A 15,997-nucleotide genomic window follows, 5' to 3' on the forward strand; every position below is an offset into this window, starting at 1 on the left:
AAGAAATAAGAAATTGCTACCTAGACCTTTGATATTACAAAAAGGACCCTATACATAGGACTTAGATTGGCAATTGGGCCCTAATCCTACAACAGGCTTCAACTCAGCACCAACCCCATCATCACATAGGACGATGTTGACTTTCTCCGTCCTGGGAATTGAAACGGTTAGGTATCATCACTAGCACGTAGAATTGCCAGAAGTGGAAGATGCAGACATCCAACCGAAACCCAATCACCTTCGATTTGGCCACAACAAGGCCGAGAGGAAGAAAAGGAGACATCACACAATGCACAGTGATTTATATAAAAATAACAAAGATGTTTATTTCCTGTCATAAGTATGTTTTCTGCTTCATAATAATTTAGAAAGCTTTCCAGGAACTCCATAGAGTGTTTCGGGGATTTTTTTATTAAGATGTTTTGGAGGAAAACCTTTTCAGCGAAACATTTAAACCGGGTTGGTCTCGGGCTGGTATTTTTCCTGGGTCACACAGCCCGAACTGGAATAAATTTGGGCCGCGCAAAGTTCGCGCCGCACTCGGCTCAGCCTGCTTAGGCCATCCTAAGTTCCTAACCCGGCCGCAGGCCGCAGTCTCTCTCCCCGACGCCTCTCTCTCCTTCCCCAAATCGCCACCGCCGCCGACTCCCAGCACCGCGGCAGCCTCCGGCGATCTCCGGCGCCGCCGCGTACCAGCGCCTCTCCGCCTCGCCTCTCTCCTCAAGCCCCCCTGCCGCCGCGAAATCCTCCGAGCCGACACCCTTCTCCCCAACCTTCCACGACGGCGGCGGCGGCGTGATTTGGTCGGAGCCCCAGCGTCTAGTAGCAGAAGCTCCGCCTCGAACGGCAAAGGGCTCGGCCGCACGGTGGAAGCAGGGCTTCCGCTTCGTTCCCGACGGCACAGCCCCCTAAATCCTGCGCCTAAACCTTCCAAATCTCGGGTGGGCCTAGAGTTTGTTCGGAGTGTCACTTGCCGTTCCCCTAATCAGCCGGAGGCGGCGGCGGTAGGAATGTCGGACGAAGATGGCGACCCCGACTGGCTTACTGCCTTCAAGGTATCCATCTCACCTTCCCTACTCAAACTTCTGCCTCAAATCCTCCCCGTTAAGATGGCGACTCCGACTGGCTTACTGCTGCGAATGAGTTTTTTGTCTTTAGGGGAACAGCCTGCACGTAGATTTGTTGCAGAATACATTTATGGGCTGGGTGCGTACACGGATTAGTGCCGCTTTGCTGCTTACTGTGTTGATGTATGTGCCCGTTGCGCCGGTGCAGATTTGAGTTAGGAATTGAGCCCTACAGCAAATCCTTAGAACAGCTTGTGCTGTGTTGCAGACGGCCACCATTTCTAGCATATGTTATTCTCCTCTTATCCTGCCCTGTCGCCGATTCATATAACTGATGCTATCTTTCATCTTGGTGGCAGTCGGCTTTGGGGAAAGCCAGTATGTTGTTCTTGATCTACTTTGGCTTTCCGTTATTGTGTCGCGTTCTTGCCAAGACCAATGTTCTATATAAGTGGATAGCGCTTGTTTCACAATTACATTGTTGTTAGTCACGGCTACACACATATGAATGGCACTTCTCTTTTGGATACAGGCACCAAGTACTGCACCGGTGATGCTTTCTTCTGATTCCGATTGTTCTCGTGGAAATAGCCCTACAAGAACTGCTCCATCTAATCAAGAAGAAAAGGTACCTTATCTTTAGGCTTTTCTAACTTGTTTGGTTGGTGTTGAGGATCAGTAGCTATAACTTCAATGCATGTACTAGGATTTTGAGGGAACATGTACCAGTTGCAAGCACCTGTTTTCATAACTTTATCGTTAATATCTATACCAAAATCTCTTTGTATAGGCTCCGAGGAAGAAGTTGATGCTCTCATCTGATTCGGAAGCTTCTCCTGGAAACAGCCCTTCAAGGGCTGGTGACGCTGATGAAGAAGAGGACTCACTTGCCAATACCAGGAAAAAAGATGGTCTGCAATCTAAGGGTAAAAAAACAAAGGTTTCTGTAAGAAAAGTTCCTGCGAAAAGAGACGGTAAGACTAATGAGAAGGCTCCCATTCTAGTTAGTGACTTGGAATATTCCAGACTTCCAGTGACGTGTAATTACTGTTTCATGGTCAAACAAACATAGATACCTTGGAACAACCCGAAGATGAAGCTAACGAGGAAAAGATGCAGGACAAGCTTGTGGATAATTCTGTAAGATACCCCCCGCCTCCCCTTGCACGCCTTCCTATGTGTTTAACTTCATAACACTGATTATGCATTAAATTGTACTTGTCAAGCTCCAGCTGATTCCTACCAAGTGTTGTGGTATTCTGTGCTGTGGTTTGTTATTTCTGTAAATAGTGATAGACCCCAGTTTTTTTACAGAATATACATTCTGAATTTCAGGTCTCCCAGAGGTTGCCATTGACCATTGCTGATAAAGTTCAACGTTCAAAGGTATGATAAGTTCTAATGGCCACACTAGTACTGCTTAATTGCAAAGATTTTTCATCATAAAAAGTTCAATGTCTGCAACCAGCAGTCTGAAGTACCATGAACATCCATCTTGTTATGTGGCTTGTATTTTCTTTGTGAGAAAGCTGTCTAATTAGCATCCAGGGAATTAAAGAGAAACATATGTTACAATCAATAGAAGAGCAATCATGATTATGAGATTTTGCCAGACTTTGATGTTTCTCTATGCTACATGTACTTGTTCCCTGACAGGACGTAATAGGAGTTTGCGTAAGTACTGGTTATGAAAATTAGTCGTGAAAACAGACAAATATGTGTAATGTGTGTTAAATTGGAATATATTGACATCTTGCCTTTTGGAATATATGGATTGCCTGGAAGAGATTATTACACAATCTCTAGAGTAGCGCATACCTTGACTTTGTTATTAGTACTCCCTCAAGCTTATAATCATCTTTTATTCTAGGCATTGGTTGAATGTGATGGTGACTCGATAGACTTGAGCGGAGATATTGGAGCTGTTGGCAGGATAGTAATTTCAAATGGTCCGACTGGAAATCATGATTTGTTACTGGACCTGAAAGGTACTGCCAGGTTACTTTCATTATTGTGTAAACATGTATGTACTTTATTTGATTTCCGTTTTTCATTAATTTTATCTGTATTAACAGATGAGTTATTTGAAAACTTCTTCTCCTTGCAATGTTCCAAACGATTTAATATCTTCTTTCTTGTTGTGCTCATACAGGAACTGTGTACAAATCAACTATAGTGCCATCCAGGACATTTTGTGTTGTAAGTTACATCCAAATTTGAGTGCAGTTGTGCTTTTAGGTATGTTTCTTATTCCTCTGTGCATTCTCTTTTCTTTCAGGTCAGCGTGGGACAAACAGAAGCAAAGGTTTGTCGACCATAACATGAGTTATATATGTGTATTTAACTTCTCCGTGGAACCAACACTTCTATCACCTAAAGCCCCATTTTCACTAGTAAATTTGACGATGTATTAGTTGCATTCTGTTTCAATGGATGCAACTGCCTACTTCAATTCTCCTCTTCCTTTGTAGATTGAGGCTATCATGAATGACTTCATTCAGTTGGAACCTCACTCCAATTTATTTGAATCAGAGACTATGATGGAAGGTTAGTCTTTTGTCTTGCTGGGCTATCTGCTGTCAGTTGTAATCAGCAGACAACAGTTTGTTGCTATTGAATTTCTTGTGTTAACATCTTAAGTTCTTAACTAGTTGGGAGAAGTCTTCATCCAAGCTATTTTTGCAATTATGGTCTTAGTGTGAAATTGTGTACCTATTGACCTATTGTTATGAGACATTGCCTGCTAAAAATAGTTGTTTTTCTCACAATCGGTATCCTCTATTATAGGTACCCTTGATGGATTCACATTTGATTCAGATGGAGAGGGCGATAGGCTTCATGAACTTAACGCTTCTCAGAATTATCCAAACAATGAGAGTGAAGATCAACCTAAGGGGAAAACCAAAAGGAAAGCAGCCGTGAAGCCAGCGGTGTGGTTTCTTGCCTCTCTTTTTGTTGATCTGCAGTTTTTTAATTTCTTTGGATTGATCCATTGTATTCAGATACTTACATGTCCCTAGTGTTGAACTGTTTATTACACACGTTAATGCAAAGCATGAACATCATCGGTTACTTCAGCATATTTCCAACTTCTCAGACCCCATTTGAGCTTAGGAGCATAGCTGTGTTGTCTGGGTTTTAATTGCGTAACCAGGTACTTGACCATTGGAAGTGTTGCCTTGTGGAAATTATATACACTGCATCTTGTTTGCCAAAAAATAAACATTTCAACTTTTGATGGACATTTAAGGACTTACGTTTTGTAGTACTTGCTCATATCCTGTTGTCATGCCCTTTATTGCATTCACCATGACCGACTGACTTCTTTCTTTGCTTGGCATTTCCATGCCCTATATCGAGTAGTTAAGACCATAGCAACACATCCAAAAGTTTTCTCGAGCTGTGTATCTCTGAAGCCTTGATGGCTGATGAGTAGCTCTGCCAGACCATGTTAGTCATTAACAAGCAAGTATCATGGAAGTATGAAAGACTACTACTCTGTTACCACATCGCAATGTCATCGAGTTTCTGATGGCAAACTTGAAATATTTTTTGTGGTAATAGGCTAAGGGACAGAAGAAGGCAAAGGTTGCTAAGAAGGGAACAAGGAAAACCCAAACAACAAAGAGAGCGAAGAAGGCAAAGAAATAGTTACTTGCCGAAGAACTGGGGTATTCACTCTGAACTAGTTTGTGAAATAGCAAGGGTGAGGATTCACTCTGAACTGACACAACGAAGCGATGCCCTATAACTGATCCAGGTTTGGATATAGAGTAGCTATTGCTGAGCCCACATGTTATGTGATCTGGGCTTATTGGTGTGCCATGTTGTACTTTTTTAGGAAGACAAGGGGAAACACAGTGTTGTAATGCTAATATCATATACTCTGTACTGGTAGTTAGCCAATTCAGTGTCTGAGAAATCAAACACTTGATATTTGTTTGTAATAAGGAGATGAGCCTTATATGCATGTGCAATGAGAGGTTGTACACTGTGATCCCGTTGTATTCAAATGTAACATGCAGCTGTGTGATCGGAGCAGGAAAATAGAATTCTGAATGTTTATAGCTTGCGGACGTCATTTCAGTGGACACTTCATATATGCTTTTGTGCTTTAAGACGCAATTGAATTGTCCACACGTCTGCTGACTGAAACTGGAACAAACGTAGTAGGGTGCCCCGTGAAACTGTGATGAAGAAAGGCGCAATAGTGCATTGCGTGACCATCATCGGTTTAGTCTTTTTGGCTGAATCGATTTTGGAAGGCATGCTCTGTCCAGGAACCAGAAGTAACTTCAGAATTGAAATAGAGCAGCCGTGTCAGATTAGAGTCTTTGGATTAAAAACATAAACTTGTATTGCATGTGTTATGATTTGTAGCTTGCCTGCAGCTCCCGGCGTGCATCTTTGCTGGGCTTAGCACAAACGTGCACAATATACCAAAGCATCTTCCGTTCTTTCATCTTTTTTTTAGACAATTCCGTTCTTTCATCTGCCATTTATGCAGCTATCCGTCCAGAAATTGGTTGCGCAGCCCATCACGACGTAGGATCTAGAAGCTCCAAACAACACAGATGGCGGGAACGCGAGGACAAGGTTTTCAGTCGCCCGCCAAACTCCCAAAACTGAATCCAAAACGAGTGGGAAATTTCGCCGCCAACACGAAATTTCGTCCAAAATTTTTGGCTGCTTAAAACTCGAGCGGGATATTATGAAATTTTGCGATAATTGTTAAACAAGTGCTATTACGAAATTTGAGCGGGAAATCCGATAGCCAAATATTTCAAACACCCGCCAAGGAGGTCGATTCCCACCTACCTTCGCAACTGACCGACCAAGCCCCTGGATCTGGATGAAATTCACAGGACATGAATGGCAAACCCACGCCTACAGATGCAAATCTGAGCATAGGAACAACAATGGGCAAACGAACAAAACATCAAAGCAACTCATTGTTCCATTGAATTCACAGATCAGAAGATACAACGACACAACAAGAACACTCTGCTTCGAGCTGAAGCACACCCATACATCCATCCCAGCTACTCCGACATAACTAAGCAATGGTCACCTACGCCTTCTTGGGGGACTTGGCGGTCTTCTTGGGCGACTTGGGCTCCTTGGGGGACTTCTCGGCGGTCTTCTTGGGGAGCAGGACCGGGTTGATGTTGGGGATCACGCCGCCGTGGGCGATGGTGACGCCGGCGAGCAGCCTGCCGAGCTCCTGGTCGTTCCTGACGGCGAGCAGCAGGTGGCGGGGGATGATGCGGCTCTTCTTGTTGTCCTTGGCGGCGTTGCCCGCGAGCTCCAGCAGCTCGGCGGCGAGGTACTCGAGGACGGCCGCGAGGTAGACGGGGGCGCCGGAGCCGACGCGCTGCGCGTAGCGGCCCTTCTTGAGGAAGCGCCCGATGCGGCTGACGGGGAACTGGAGCCCGGCCTTGACGGACCGCGACACGGACTTCTTCCTGGGGCCGCCCGCCTTGCGCCCGGCCGCGCCCTTCTTCCCCTTCCCGGTGGCTACGGTGGCTGAGGCGTCCATGGCGAGCTGCTGCGCTGGTGGTGAGGAGAGGATTCGGGGAGTGGACAGATGTGTGGGGATTGCTTGGCTGGAGATTGCCGGGTGGGTTGATGGAGGAGGAGACGAGGGGCGGAGTATTTATACAGGAGGGGGAGGGCAAGGAAGAGGGGGGTGGGCCCGTCGATCCGCGTGAACGGGCAATGGGCGGCTGGATCGGCGGCTCGATGGACGGCTGTGATGCCAGGCAGCAGGAGAAACAGACATGTGACAGAGCTATGCGCGAGCGCGCGACACGCAGATATTCGAATATTGGCGTAGTTTCATGGACGATGATTGTTCCCTAAATAAGTAAATATACAACGATGGTCTATGTAGTGAAAATGTTTAAAATCTGACAACCAGATTTACCATGTGAAAATAGATAAAAAAATGTCATATTTGTGTGTAGGATTTGCCAAGTTTTTATGGTGAAAATTGCCATGTAGCGTAAATATCCGATGTACTTGAGGGTGTCATGTTTTTAGCCCTAAAAATCTGACTTCATATTTATATTGAAGTCCATGTGTAAGTGAAATATGATCAAATAGTAGTTTAACACAAGAGAAACTTAACTTCAAGTTAGGTACCTAGCCGGACATAGGCCAATTAGATCTAAGTTGGCTATGTTGTACTCCCTCCGTCCGGAAATACTTGTCATCAAGATGAATAAAAAGGGATGTATTTATATGTATTTTAGTTCTAGATACACCCCTTTTTATCCATTTCGATGACAGGTATTTCCGGACGGAGGGAGTAGAAGAGAGAGGCGACCAATGAGCGAAGCCACAAATCTTCACCTCCTGTTGGTGAGGTCATGGACCCTAGCCACCTTCGGTTGTCGATTCGGTGGTTAGATGGGGGGTGTCCCGATCCTCGGCCACTAGCGCATATATATGGTAGTTTCAGTTTCTGATGGCGTCAGTGTGGTAGAGGCTTCGATGCCGACTTCGAATGATGGATATGCTGCCCACCCTCCTCCTCGACGTAGCCACTAGTGGTGTTGGTTTGTGGGTGGCGTTTGTTAGAATACAACTTGTATTAGGATTATGACTCATACTCGGTTTGTAATAAGGCTAGGTCAAGTGCGGCTTAGCTCTTATATATACTTCTTATACCGGCACAATATTGCATCAACAATTATTCAATACAATTGTACATGGTATCAAACTTTCGATCCTAGGGTATGACTAACCCGCCAGCCCCGCCACCGCCACCGTCGTCCGGCTACTTCGAGCGGCGCGCCGCCAAGGTCGCCGCGGCCACGACCTCCTCCACTATACCTCTACTATAGCTCTACCTCCACCAATACCCCCTTCCATCTTCTTCACCGACATCATCTTCGATATTAGCCCCTACATCCCCGTAACCCTAGACCTCGCTGCTCACAACTACTTGAAGGAAATATGCCCTAGAGGCAATAATAAAGTTATTATTTATTTCCTTATATCATGATAAATGTTTATTATTCGTGCTAGAATTGTATTAACTGGAAACATAATACATGTGTGAATACATAGACAAACAGAGTGTCACTAGTATGCCTCTACTTGACTAGCCTGTTGATCAAAGATGGTTATGTTTCCTAGCCGTAGACATGAGTTGTCATTTGATTAACGGGATCACATCATTAGGAGAATGATGTGATTGACATGACCCGTTCCGTTAGCTTAGCACCTGATCGTTTAGTATGTTGCTATTGCTTTCTTCATGACTTATACATGTTCCTATGACTATGAGATTATGCAACTCCCGTTTGCCGGAGGAACACTTTGTGTGCTACCAAACGTCACAACGTAACTGGGTGATTATAAAGGTGCTCTACAGGTGTCTCCAAAGGTACATGTTGAGTTGGCATATTTCGAGATTAGGATTTGTCACTCCGATTGTCGGAGAGGTATCTCTGGGCCCTCTCGATAATGCACATCACTTAAGCCTTGCAAGCATTGCAACTAATGAGTTAGTTGCGGGATGATGTATTACGGAACGAGTAAAGAGACTTGCCGGTAACGAGATTGAACTAGGTATTGGATACCGACGATCAAATCTCGGGCAAGTAACATACCGATGACAAAGGGAACAATGTATGTTGTTATGCGGTCTGACCGATAAAGATCTTCGTACAATATATGGGAGCCAATATGAGCATTCAGGTTCCGCTATTGGTTATTGACCGGAGACGTGTCTCAGTCATGTCTACATTGTTCTCGAACTCGTAGGGTCCGCACGCTTAAGGTTTCGATGACAGTTATATTATGAGTTTATTAGTTTTGATGTACTGAAGGAGTTCGGAGTCCCGGATGAGATCGGGGACATGACAAGGAGTCTCGAAATGGTCGAGATGTAAAGATCGATATATTGGACGACTATATTCGGACATCGGAAAGGTTCCGAGTGATTCGGGTATTTTTCGGAGTACCGGAGAGTTACGTGAATTCGCCGGGGAGTATATGGGCCTTATTGGGCCATACGGGAATAGAGGAGAGAGGCCAAAAGGAAGGAGGCCTGCGCCCCCCCCCCTCTTGTCCGAATTGGACAAGGGGCGCAGCCCCCTTTTCCTTCTTCCTCTCCCCCTCTTTCCCCTTCTCCTACTCCAACAAGGAAGGAGGGAGTCCTACTCCCGGTGGGAGTAGGACTCCCCTTGGCGCGCCCCCTCCTAGACCGGCCGCCCCCTCCCCCTTGCTCCTTTATATACGGGGGCAAGGGTGCACCCCATGACACACAAGTTGATCTTCGTGATCGTTCCTTAGCCATGTGCGGTGCTCCCCTCCACCATATTCCACCTCGGTCATATTACAGCGGTGCTTAGGCGAAGCCCTGCGACGGTAGAATATCAAGATCGTCACCACACCGTCGTGCTGACGGAACTCTTCCCCGACACTTTGCTGGATCGGAGTCCGGGGATCGTCATCGAGCTGAACGTGTGCTAAAACTCGGAGGTGCCGTAGTTTTGGTGCTTGATCGGTCGGGCCGTGAAGACGTACGACTACATCAACCGCGTTATGCTAACGCTTCCGCTGTCGGTCTACAAGGGTACGTAGATCACACTCTCCCCTCTTGTTGCTATGCATCACCATGATCTTGCGTGTGCGTAGATTTTTTTTTGAAATTACTATGTTCCCCAATAGTGGCATCCGAGCCTAGGTTTTATGTGTTGATGTTATATGCACGAGTAGAACACAAGTGAGTTGTGGGCGATATAAGTCATACTGCTTACCAGCATGTCATACTTTGGTTCGGCGGTATTGTTGGACGAAGCGGCCCGGACCGACATTACTCGTACGCTTACGCGAGACCGGTTCTCCCGACGTGCTTTGCACAAAGGTGGCTAGCGGGTGACAGTTTCTCCAACTTTAGTTGAACCGAGTGTGGCTGCGACCGGTCCTTGCGAAGGTTAAAACAACACCAACTTGACAAACTATCGTTGTGGTTTTGATGCGTAGGTAAGATTGGTTCTTGCTTAAGCATGTAGCAGCCACGTAAAACTTGCAACAACAAAGTAGAGGACGTCTAACTTGTTTTTGTAGGGCATGTTGTGATGTGATATGGTCAAGACATGATGCTAAATTTTATTGTATGAGATGATCATGTTTTGTAACCGAGTTATCGGCAACTGGCAGGAGCCATATGGTTGTCGCTTTATTGTATGCAATGCAATCGCGCTGTAATGCTTTACTTTATCACTAAGCGGTAGCGATAGTCGTGGAAGCATAAGATTGGAGAGATGACAACGATGCTACGATGGAGATCAAGGTGTCGCGCCGGTGACGATGGTGATCATGACGGTGCTTCGAAGATGGAGATCACAAGCACAAGATGATGGTGGCCATATCATATCACTTATATTGATTGCATGTGATGTTTATCTTTTATGCATCTTATCTTGCTTTGATTGACGGTAGCATTATAAGATGATCTCTCACTAATTATCAAGAAGTGTTCTCCCTGAGTATGCACCTTTGCGAAAGTTCTTCGTGCTGAGACACCACGTGATGATCGGGTGTGATAGGCTCTACGTTCAAATACAACGGATGCAAAACAGTTGCACACGCAGAATACTCAGGTTATACTTGACAAGCCAAGCATATACAGATATGGCCTCGGAACACGGAGACCGAAAGGTCGAGCGTGAATCATATAGCAGATATGATCAACATAGCGATGTTCACCAATGAAACTACTCCATCTCACGTGATGATCAGACATGGTTTAGTTGATTTGGATCACGTAATCACTTAGAGGATTAGAGGGATGTCTATCTAAGTGGGAGTTCTTAAGTAATATGATTAATTGAACTTAAATTTATCATCAACTTAGTCCTGGTAGTATTTTGCAAATTATGTTGTAGATCAATAGCTCGCGTTGTTGCTTCCCTGTGTTTATTTTGATATGTTCCTAGAGAAAATTGTGTTGAAAGATGTTAGTAGCAATGTTGCGGATTGGATCCGTGATCTGAGGTTTATCCTCATTGCTGCACAGAAGAATTATGTTCTTGATGCACCGCTAGGTGACAGACCTATTGCAGGAGCAGATGCAGATGTTATGAACGTTTGGCTAGCTCAATATGATGACTACTTGATAGTTTAAGTGCACCATGCTTAACGGCTTAGAATCGGGACTTCAAAGACGTTTTGAACATCATGGACCATATGAGATATTCCAGGAGTTGAAGTTAATATTTCAAGCAAATACCCGAGTTGAGAGATATGAAGTCTCCAACAAGTTCTATAGCTAAAAGATGGAGGAGAATCGCTCAACTAGTGAGCATGTGCTCAGATTGTCTGAGTACTACAATCGCTTGAATAAAGTGGGAGTTAATCTTCCAGATAAGATAGTGATTGACAGAATTCTCTAGTCACCATCACCAAGTTAGTAGAACTTCGTGATGAACTATGATATGCAAGGGATAACGGAAACGATTCCCAAGCTCTTCGTAATGCGGAAATTGACGAAGGTAGAAATCGAGAAAAACATCAAGTGTTGATGGTAGACAAGACCACTAGTTTCAAGAAAAGGGCAGAGGGAAGAAGGGGAACTTCAAGAAGAACAGCAAGCAAGTTGCTGCTCAAGTGAAGAAGCCCAAGTCTGGTCCTAAGCCTGAGACTAAGTGTTTCTACTGCAAAGGGATTGGTCACTGGAAGCGGAACTACCCCAAGTGATTGGCAGATAAGAAGGATGGCAAAGTGAACATAAGTATATTGATATACATGTTATTGATGTGTACTTTACTAGTGTTTATAGCAACCCCTCAGTATTTGATACTAGTTCAGTTGCTAAGATTAGTAACTCGAAACGGGAGTTGCAGAATAAACAGAGACTAGTTAAGGGTGAAGTGACGATGTGTGTTGGAAGTGGTTCCAAGATTGATATGATCATCATCGCACACTCCCTATACTTTCGGGATTAGTGTTGAACCTGAATAAGTGTTATTTGGTGTTTGCGTTGAGCATGAATATGATTTGATCATGTTTATTGTAATACGGTTATTCATTTAAGTAAGAGAATAAATTGTTATTCTGTTTACATGAATAAAACCTTATATGGTTACACACCCAATGAAAATAGTTCGTTGGATCTCGATCGTAGTGATACACATAATCATAATATTGAAACCAAAAGATGCAAAGTTAATAATGATAGTGCAACTTATTTGTGGCACTGCCGTTTAGGTCATATTGGTGTAAAGCGCATGAAGAAACTCCATGCTGATGGGTTTTTGGAATCACTTGATTATGAATCACTTGATGCTTGCGAACCATGCCTCATGGGCAAGATGACTAAAACGCCGTTCTCCGGAACAATGGAGCGAGCAACTGACTTATTGGAAATAAATACATACTGATGTATGCGATCCGATGAGTGTTAAGGCTCGCGGAGGGTATCATTATTTTCTGACCTTCACAGATGATTTGAGTAGATATGGGTATATCTACTTGATGAAACATAAGTCTGAAACATTTGAAAAGTTCAAAGAATTTCAGAGTGAAGTGGAAAATCATCGTGACAAGAAAATAAGGTTTCTACGATCTGATCGCGGAGACAAATATTTGAGTTACGAGTTTGGTCTTCAATTAAAACAATGTGGAATAGTTTCACAAATTCATGCCACCTGGAACACCACAGCATAATGGTGTGTCCGAACGTCATAACCGTACTTTATTGGATATAGTACAATCTATGATGTTTCTTACCGATTTACCAATATCGTTTTGGGATCATGCATTAGAGACAGCTGCATTCACGTTAAAAAAAAGGGGGCACCATCTAAGTCCGTTGAGACGACACAATATGAACTATGGTTTGGCAAGAAACCAAAGTTGTCGTTTCCTAAAGTTTGGGGTTGCGATGCTTATAAGAAAAAGTTTCATCATGATAAGCTCAAACCCAAATCGGAGAAATGTGTCTTCATAGGATACCCAAAGGAGACAGTAGGGTACACCTTCTATCACAGATCCAAAGGCAAGACATTCGTTGCTGAGAATGGATACTTTCTAGAGAAGGAGTTTCTCTCGAAAGAAGTGAGTGGGAGGAAAGTAGAACTTGATAAGGTAACTGTACCTGCTCCCTTATTGGAAAGTAGTTCATCACAGAAATCTGTTTCTGTGACACCTACACCAATTAGTGAGGAAGCTAATGATATTGATCATGAAACTTCAGATCAAGTTACTACCGAATCTCGTAGGTAAACCAGAGTGAGATCCGCACCAGAGTGGTACGGTAATCCTGTTCTGGAAGTCATGTTACTAGACCATGACGAACTTGCGAACTATGAGGAAGCGATGATGAGCCCAGATTCCGCGAAATGGTTTGAGGCCATAAATCTGAGATATGATCCATGTATGAGAACAAAGTATGGACTTTGATGGATTTGCCCGATGATCGGCAATAAATGGATCTTCAAGAGGAAGACGGACGTTGATAGTAGTGTTACTATCTACAAAGCTAGACTTGTCGAAAAAGGTTTTTGACAAAGTTCAAAGTGTTGACTACGATGAGAGTTTCTCACTCGTATCTATGCTTAAGTTTGTCCGAATCATGTTAGCAATTGCCGCATTTTATGAAATCTGGCAAATGGATAAACAAAACTGCATTCCTTAATGGATTTATTAAAGAAGAGTTGTATATGATGCAACCAGAAGGTTTTGTCAATCCTAAAGGTGCTAACAAAATATGCAAGCTCCAGCGATCCATCTATGGACTGGTGCAAGCATCTCGGAGTCGGAATATACGCTTTGATAAGTTGATCAAAGCATATAGTTTTATACAGACTTGCGGTAAAGCCTGTATTTACTAGAAAGTGAGTGGGAGCACTACAGCATTTCTGATAAGTATATGTGAATGACATAATGTTGATCGGAAATAATGTAGAATTATTCTGCAAAGCATAAAGGAGTGTTTGAAAGGAGTTTTTCAAAGAAAGACCTCGGTGAAGCTGCTTACATATTGAGTATCAAGATCTATAGAGATAGATCAAGACGCTTGATAAGTTTTTTTCAATGAGTACATACCTTGACAAGATTTTGAAGTAGTTCAAAATGGAACAGTCAAAGAAAGAGTTCTTGCCTGTGTTACAAGGTGTGAAATTGAGTAAGACTCAAAACCCGACCACGGCAGAAGATAGAAAGAGAATGAAAGTCATTCCCTATGCCTTGGCCATAGGTTCTATAAAGTATGCCATGCTGTGTACCAGATCTATTGTATACCCTACACTGATTTTAGCAAGGGAGTACAATAGTGATCTAGGAGTAGATCACTGGACAGCGGTCAAAATTATCCTTAGTGGAATAAGGATATGTTTCTCGATTATGGAGGTGACAAAAAGGTTCGTCGTAAAGGGTTACGTCGATGCAAGTTTTGACACTAATCTAGATGACTCTAAGTCTCAATCTAGATACATATTGAAAGTGGGAGCAATTAGCTAGAGTAGCTCCGAGCAGAGTATTGTTGACATAGAAATTTGCAAAATACATATGGATCTGAATGTGGCAGACCCGTTGACTAAAATTATCTCACAAGCAAAACATGATCACACCTTAGTACTCTTTGGGTATTAATCACATAGCGATGTGAACTAGATTACTGAATCTAGTAAACCCTTTGGGTGTTGGTCACATGGCGATGTGAACTATGGGTGTTAATCACATGATGATGTGAACTATCGATGTTAATCACATGGTGATGTGATCTAGATTATTGACTCTAGTGCAAGTGGGAGACTGAAGGAAATATGCCCTAGAGGCAATAATAAAGTTATTATTTATTTCCTTATATCATGATAAATGTTTATTATTCATGCTAGAATTGTATTAACTGGAAACATAATACATGTGTGAATACATAGACAAACAGAGTGTCACTAGTATGCCTCTACTTGACTAGCCTGTTGATCAAAGATGGTTATGTTTCCTAGCCGTAGACATGAGTTGTCATTTGATTAACGGGATCACATCATTAGGAGAATGATGTGATTGACATGACCCGTTCCGTTAGCTTAGCACCTGATCGTTTAGTATGTTGCTATTGCTTTCTTCATGACTTATACATGTTCCTATGACTATGAGATTATGCAACTCCCGTTTGCCGGAGGAACACTTTGTGTGCTACCAAACGTCACAACGTAACTGGGTGATTATAAAGGTGCTCTACAGGTGTCTCCAAAGGTACATGTTGGGTTGGCGTATTTCGAGATTAAGATTTGTCACTCCGATTGTCGGAGAGGTATCTCCGGGCCCTCTCGGTAATGCACATCACTTAAGCCTTGCGAGCATTGCAACTAATGAGTTAGTTGCGGGATGATGTATTACAGAACGAGTAAAGAGACTTGCCGGTAACGAGATTGAACTAGGTATTGGATACCGACGATCGAATCTCGGGCAAGTAACATACCGATGACAAAGGGAACAATGTATGTTGTTATGCAGTCTGACCGATAAAGATCTTCGTAGAATATGTGGGAGCCAATATGAGCATTCAGGTTCCGCTATTGGTTATTGACCGGAGACGTGTCTCAGTCATGTCTACATTGTTCTCGAACCCGTAGGGTCCGCACGCTTAAGGTTTCGATGACAGTTATATTATGAGTTTATGAGTTTTGATGTACTGAAGGAGTTCGGAGTCCCGGATGAGATCGGGGACATTACAAGGAGTCTCGAAATGGTTGAGACGTAAAGATCGATATATTGGACGACTATATTCGGACATCAGAAAGGTTCCGAGTGATTCGGGTATTTTTCGGAGTACCGAAGAGTTACGGGAATTCGCCGGGGAGTATATGGGCCTTATTGGACCATACGGGAATAGAGGAGAGAGGCCAAAAGGAAGGAGGCCTGTGCCCCCCCTCTGGTTCGAATTGGACAAGGGGCGCAGCCCCCTTTTC

The 15,997-nt window shown here is 43.7% G+C and overlaps 2 protein-coding genes across 2 annotated transcripts; one reads left to right on the top strand and one right to left on the bottom strand.

Annotated features, from left to right (window-relative positions):
- The first annotated feature begins 570 nt into the window (after nt 1–570).
- Nucleotides 571–5,064, top strand: LOC123132237 (DNA-binding protein BIN4). The gene is made up of 11 exons (XM_044552016.1): nt 571–1,055; nt 1,600–1,695; nt 1,858–2,041; nt 2,140–2,207; nt 2,403–2,453; nt 2,938–3,055; nt 3,220–3,266; nt 3,346–3,372; nt 3,539–3,614; nt 3,855–3,997; nt 4,632–5,064. The coding sequence occupies exons 1-11, from the start codon at nt 1,011–1,013 to the stop codon at nt 4,716–4,718; spliced, it is 942 nt and encodes a 313-aa protein (XP_044407951.1). The 5' UTR covers nt 571–1,010; the 3' UTR covers nt 4,719–5,064.
- A 937-nt stretch (nt 5,065–6,001) lies between these two features.
- LOC123132238 (histone H2A) lies at nt 6,002–6,702 on the bottom strand. The gene has a single exon (XM_044552017.1). The coding sequence runs from the start codon at nt 6,604–6,606 to the stop codon at nt 6,139–6,141; it is 468 nt and encodes a 155-aa protein (XP_044407952.1). The 5' UTR covers nt 6,607–6,702; the 3' UTR covers nt 6,002–6,138.
- Nucleotides 6,703–15,997: the final 9,295 nt, after the last annotated feature.

This window comes from Triticum aestivum, chromosome 6A (assembly GCF_018294505.1).
Source record: "Triticum aestivum cultivar Chinese Spring chromosome 6A, IWGSC CS RefSeq v2.1, whole genome shotgun sequence".
Taxonomy (NCBI): Eukaryota; Viridiplantae; Streptophyta; class Magnoliopsida; order Poales; family Poaceae; genus Triticum; species Triticum aestivum.

What these genes read in the sequence shown, in the direction of transcription:
- LOC123132238 (XM_044552017.1), bottom strand. Translation starts at nt 6,606, where the DNA reads ATGGACGCCTCAGCCACCGTAGCCACCGGGAAGGGGAAGAAGGGCGCG.
- LOC123132237 (XM_044552016.1), top strand. Translation starts at nt 1,011, where the DNA reads ATGTCGGACGAAGATGGCGACCCCGACTGGCTTACTGCCTTCAAG. An exon ending in CATCTAATCAAGAAGAAAAG is followed by an intron (nt 1,696 to 1,857) that starts GTACCTTATCTT and finishes CTCTTTGTATAG; the next exon opens with GCTCCGAGGAAGAAGTTGAT. An exon ending in TGGGACAAACAGAAGCAAAG is followed by an intron (nt 3,373 to 3,538) that starts GTTTGTCGACCA and finishes CTTCCTTTGTAG; the next exon opens with ATTGAGGCTATCATGAATGA.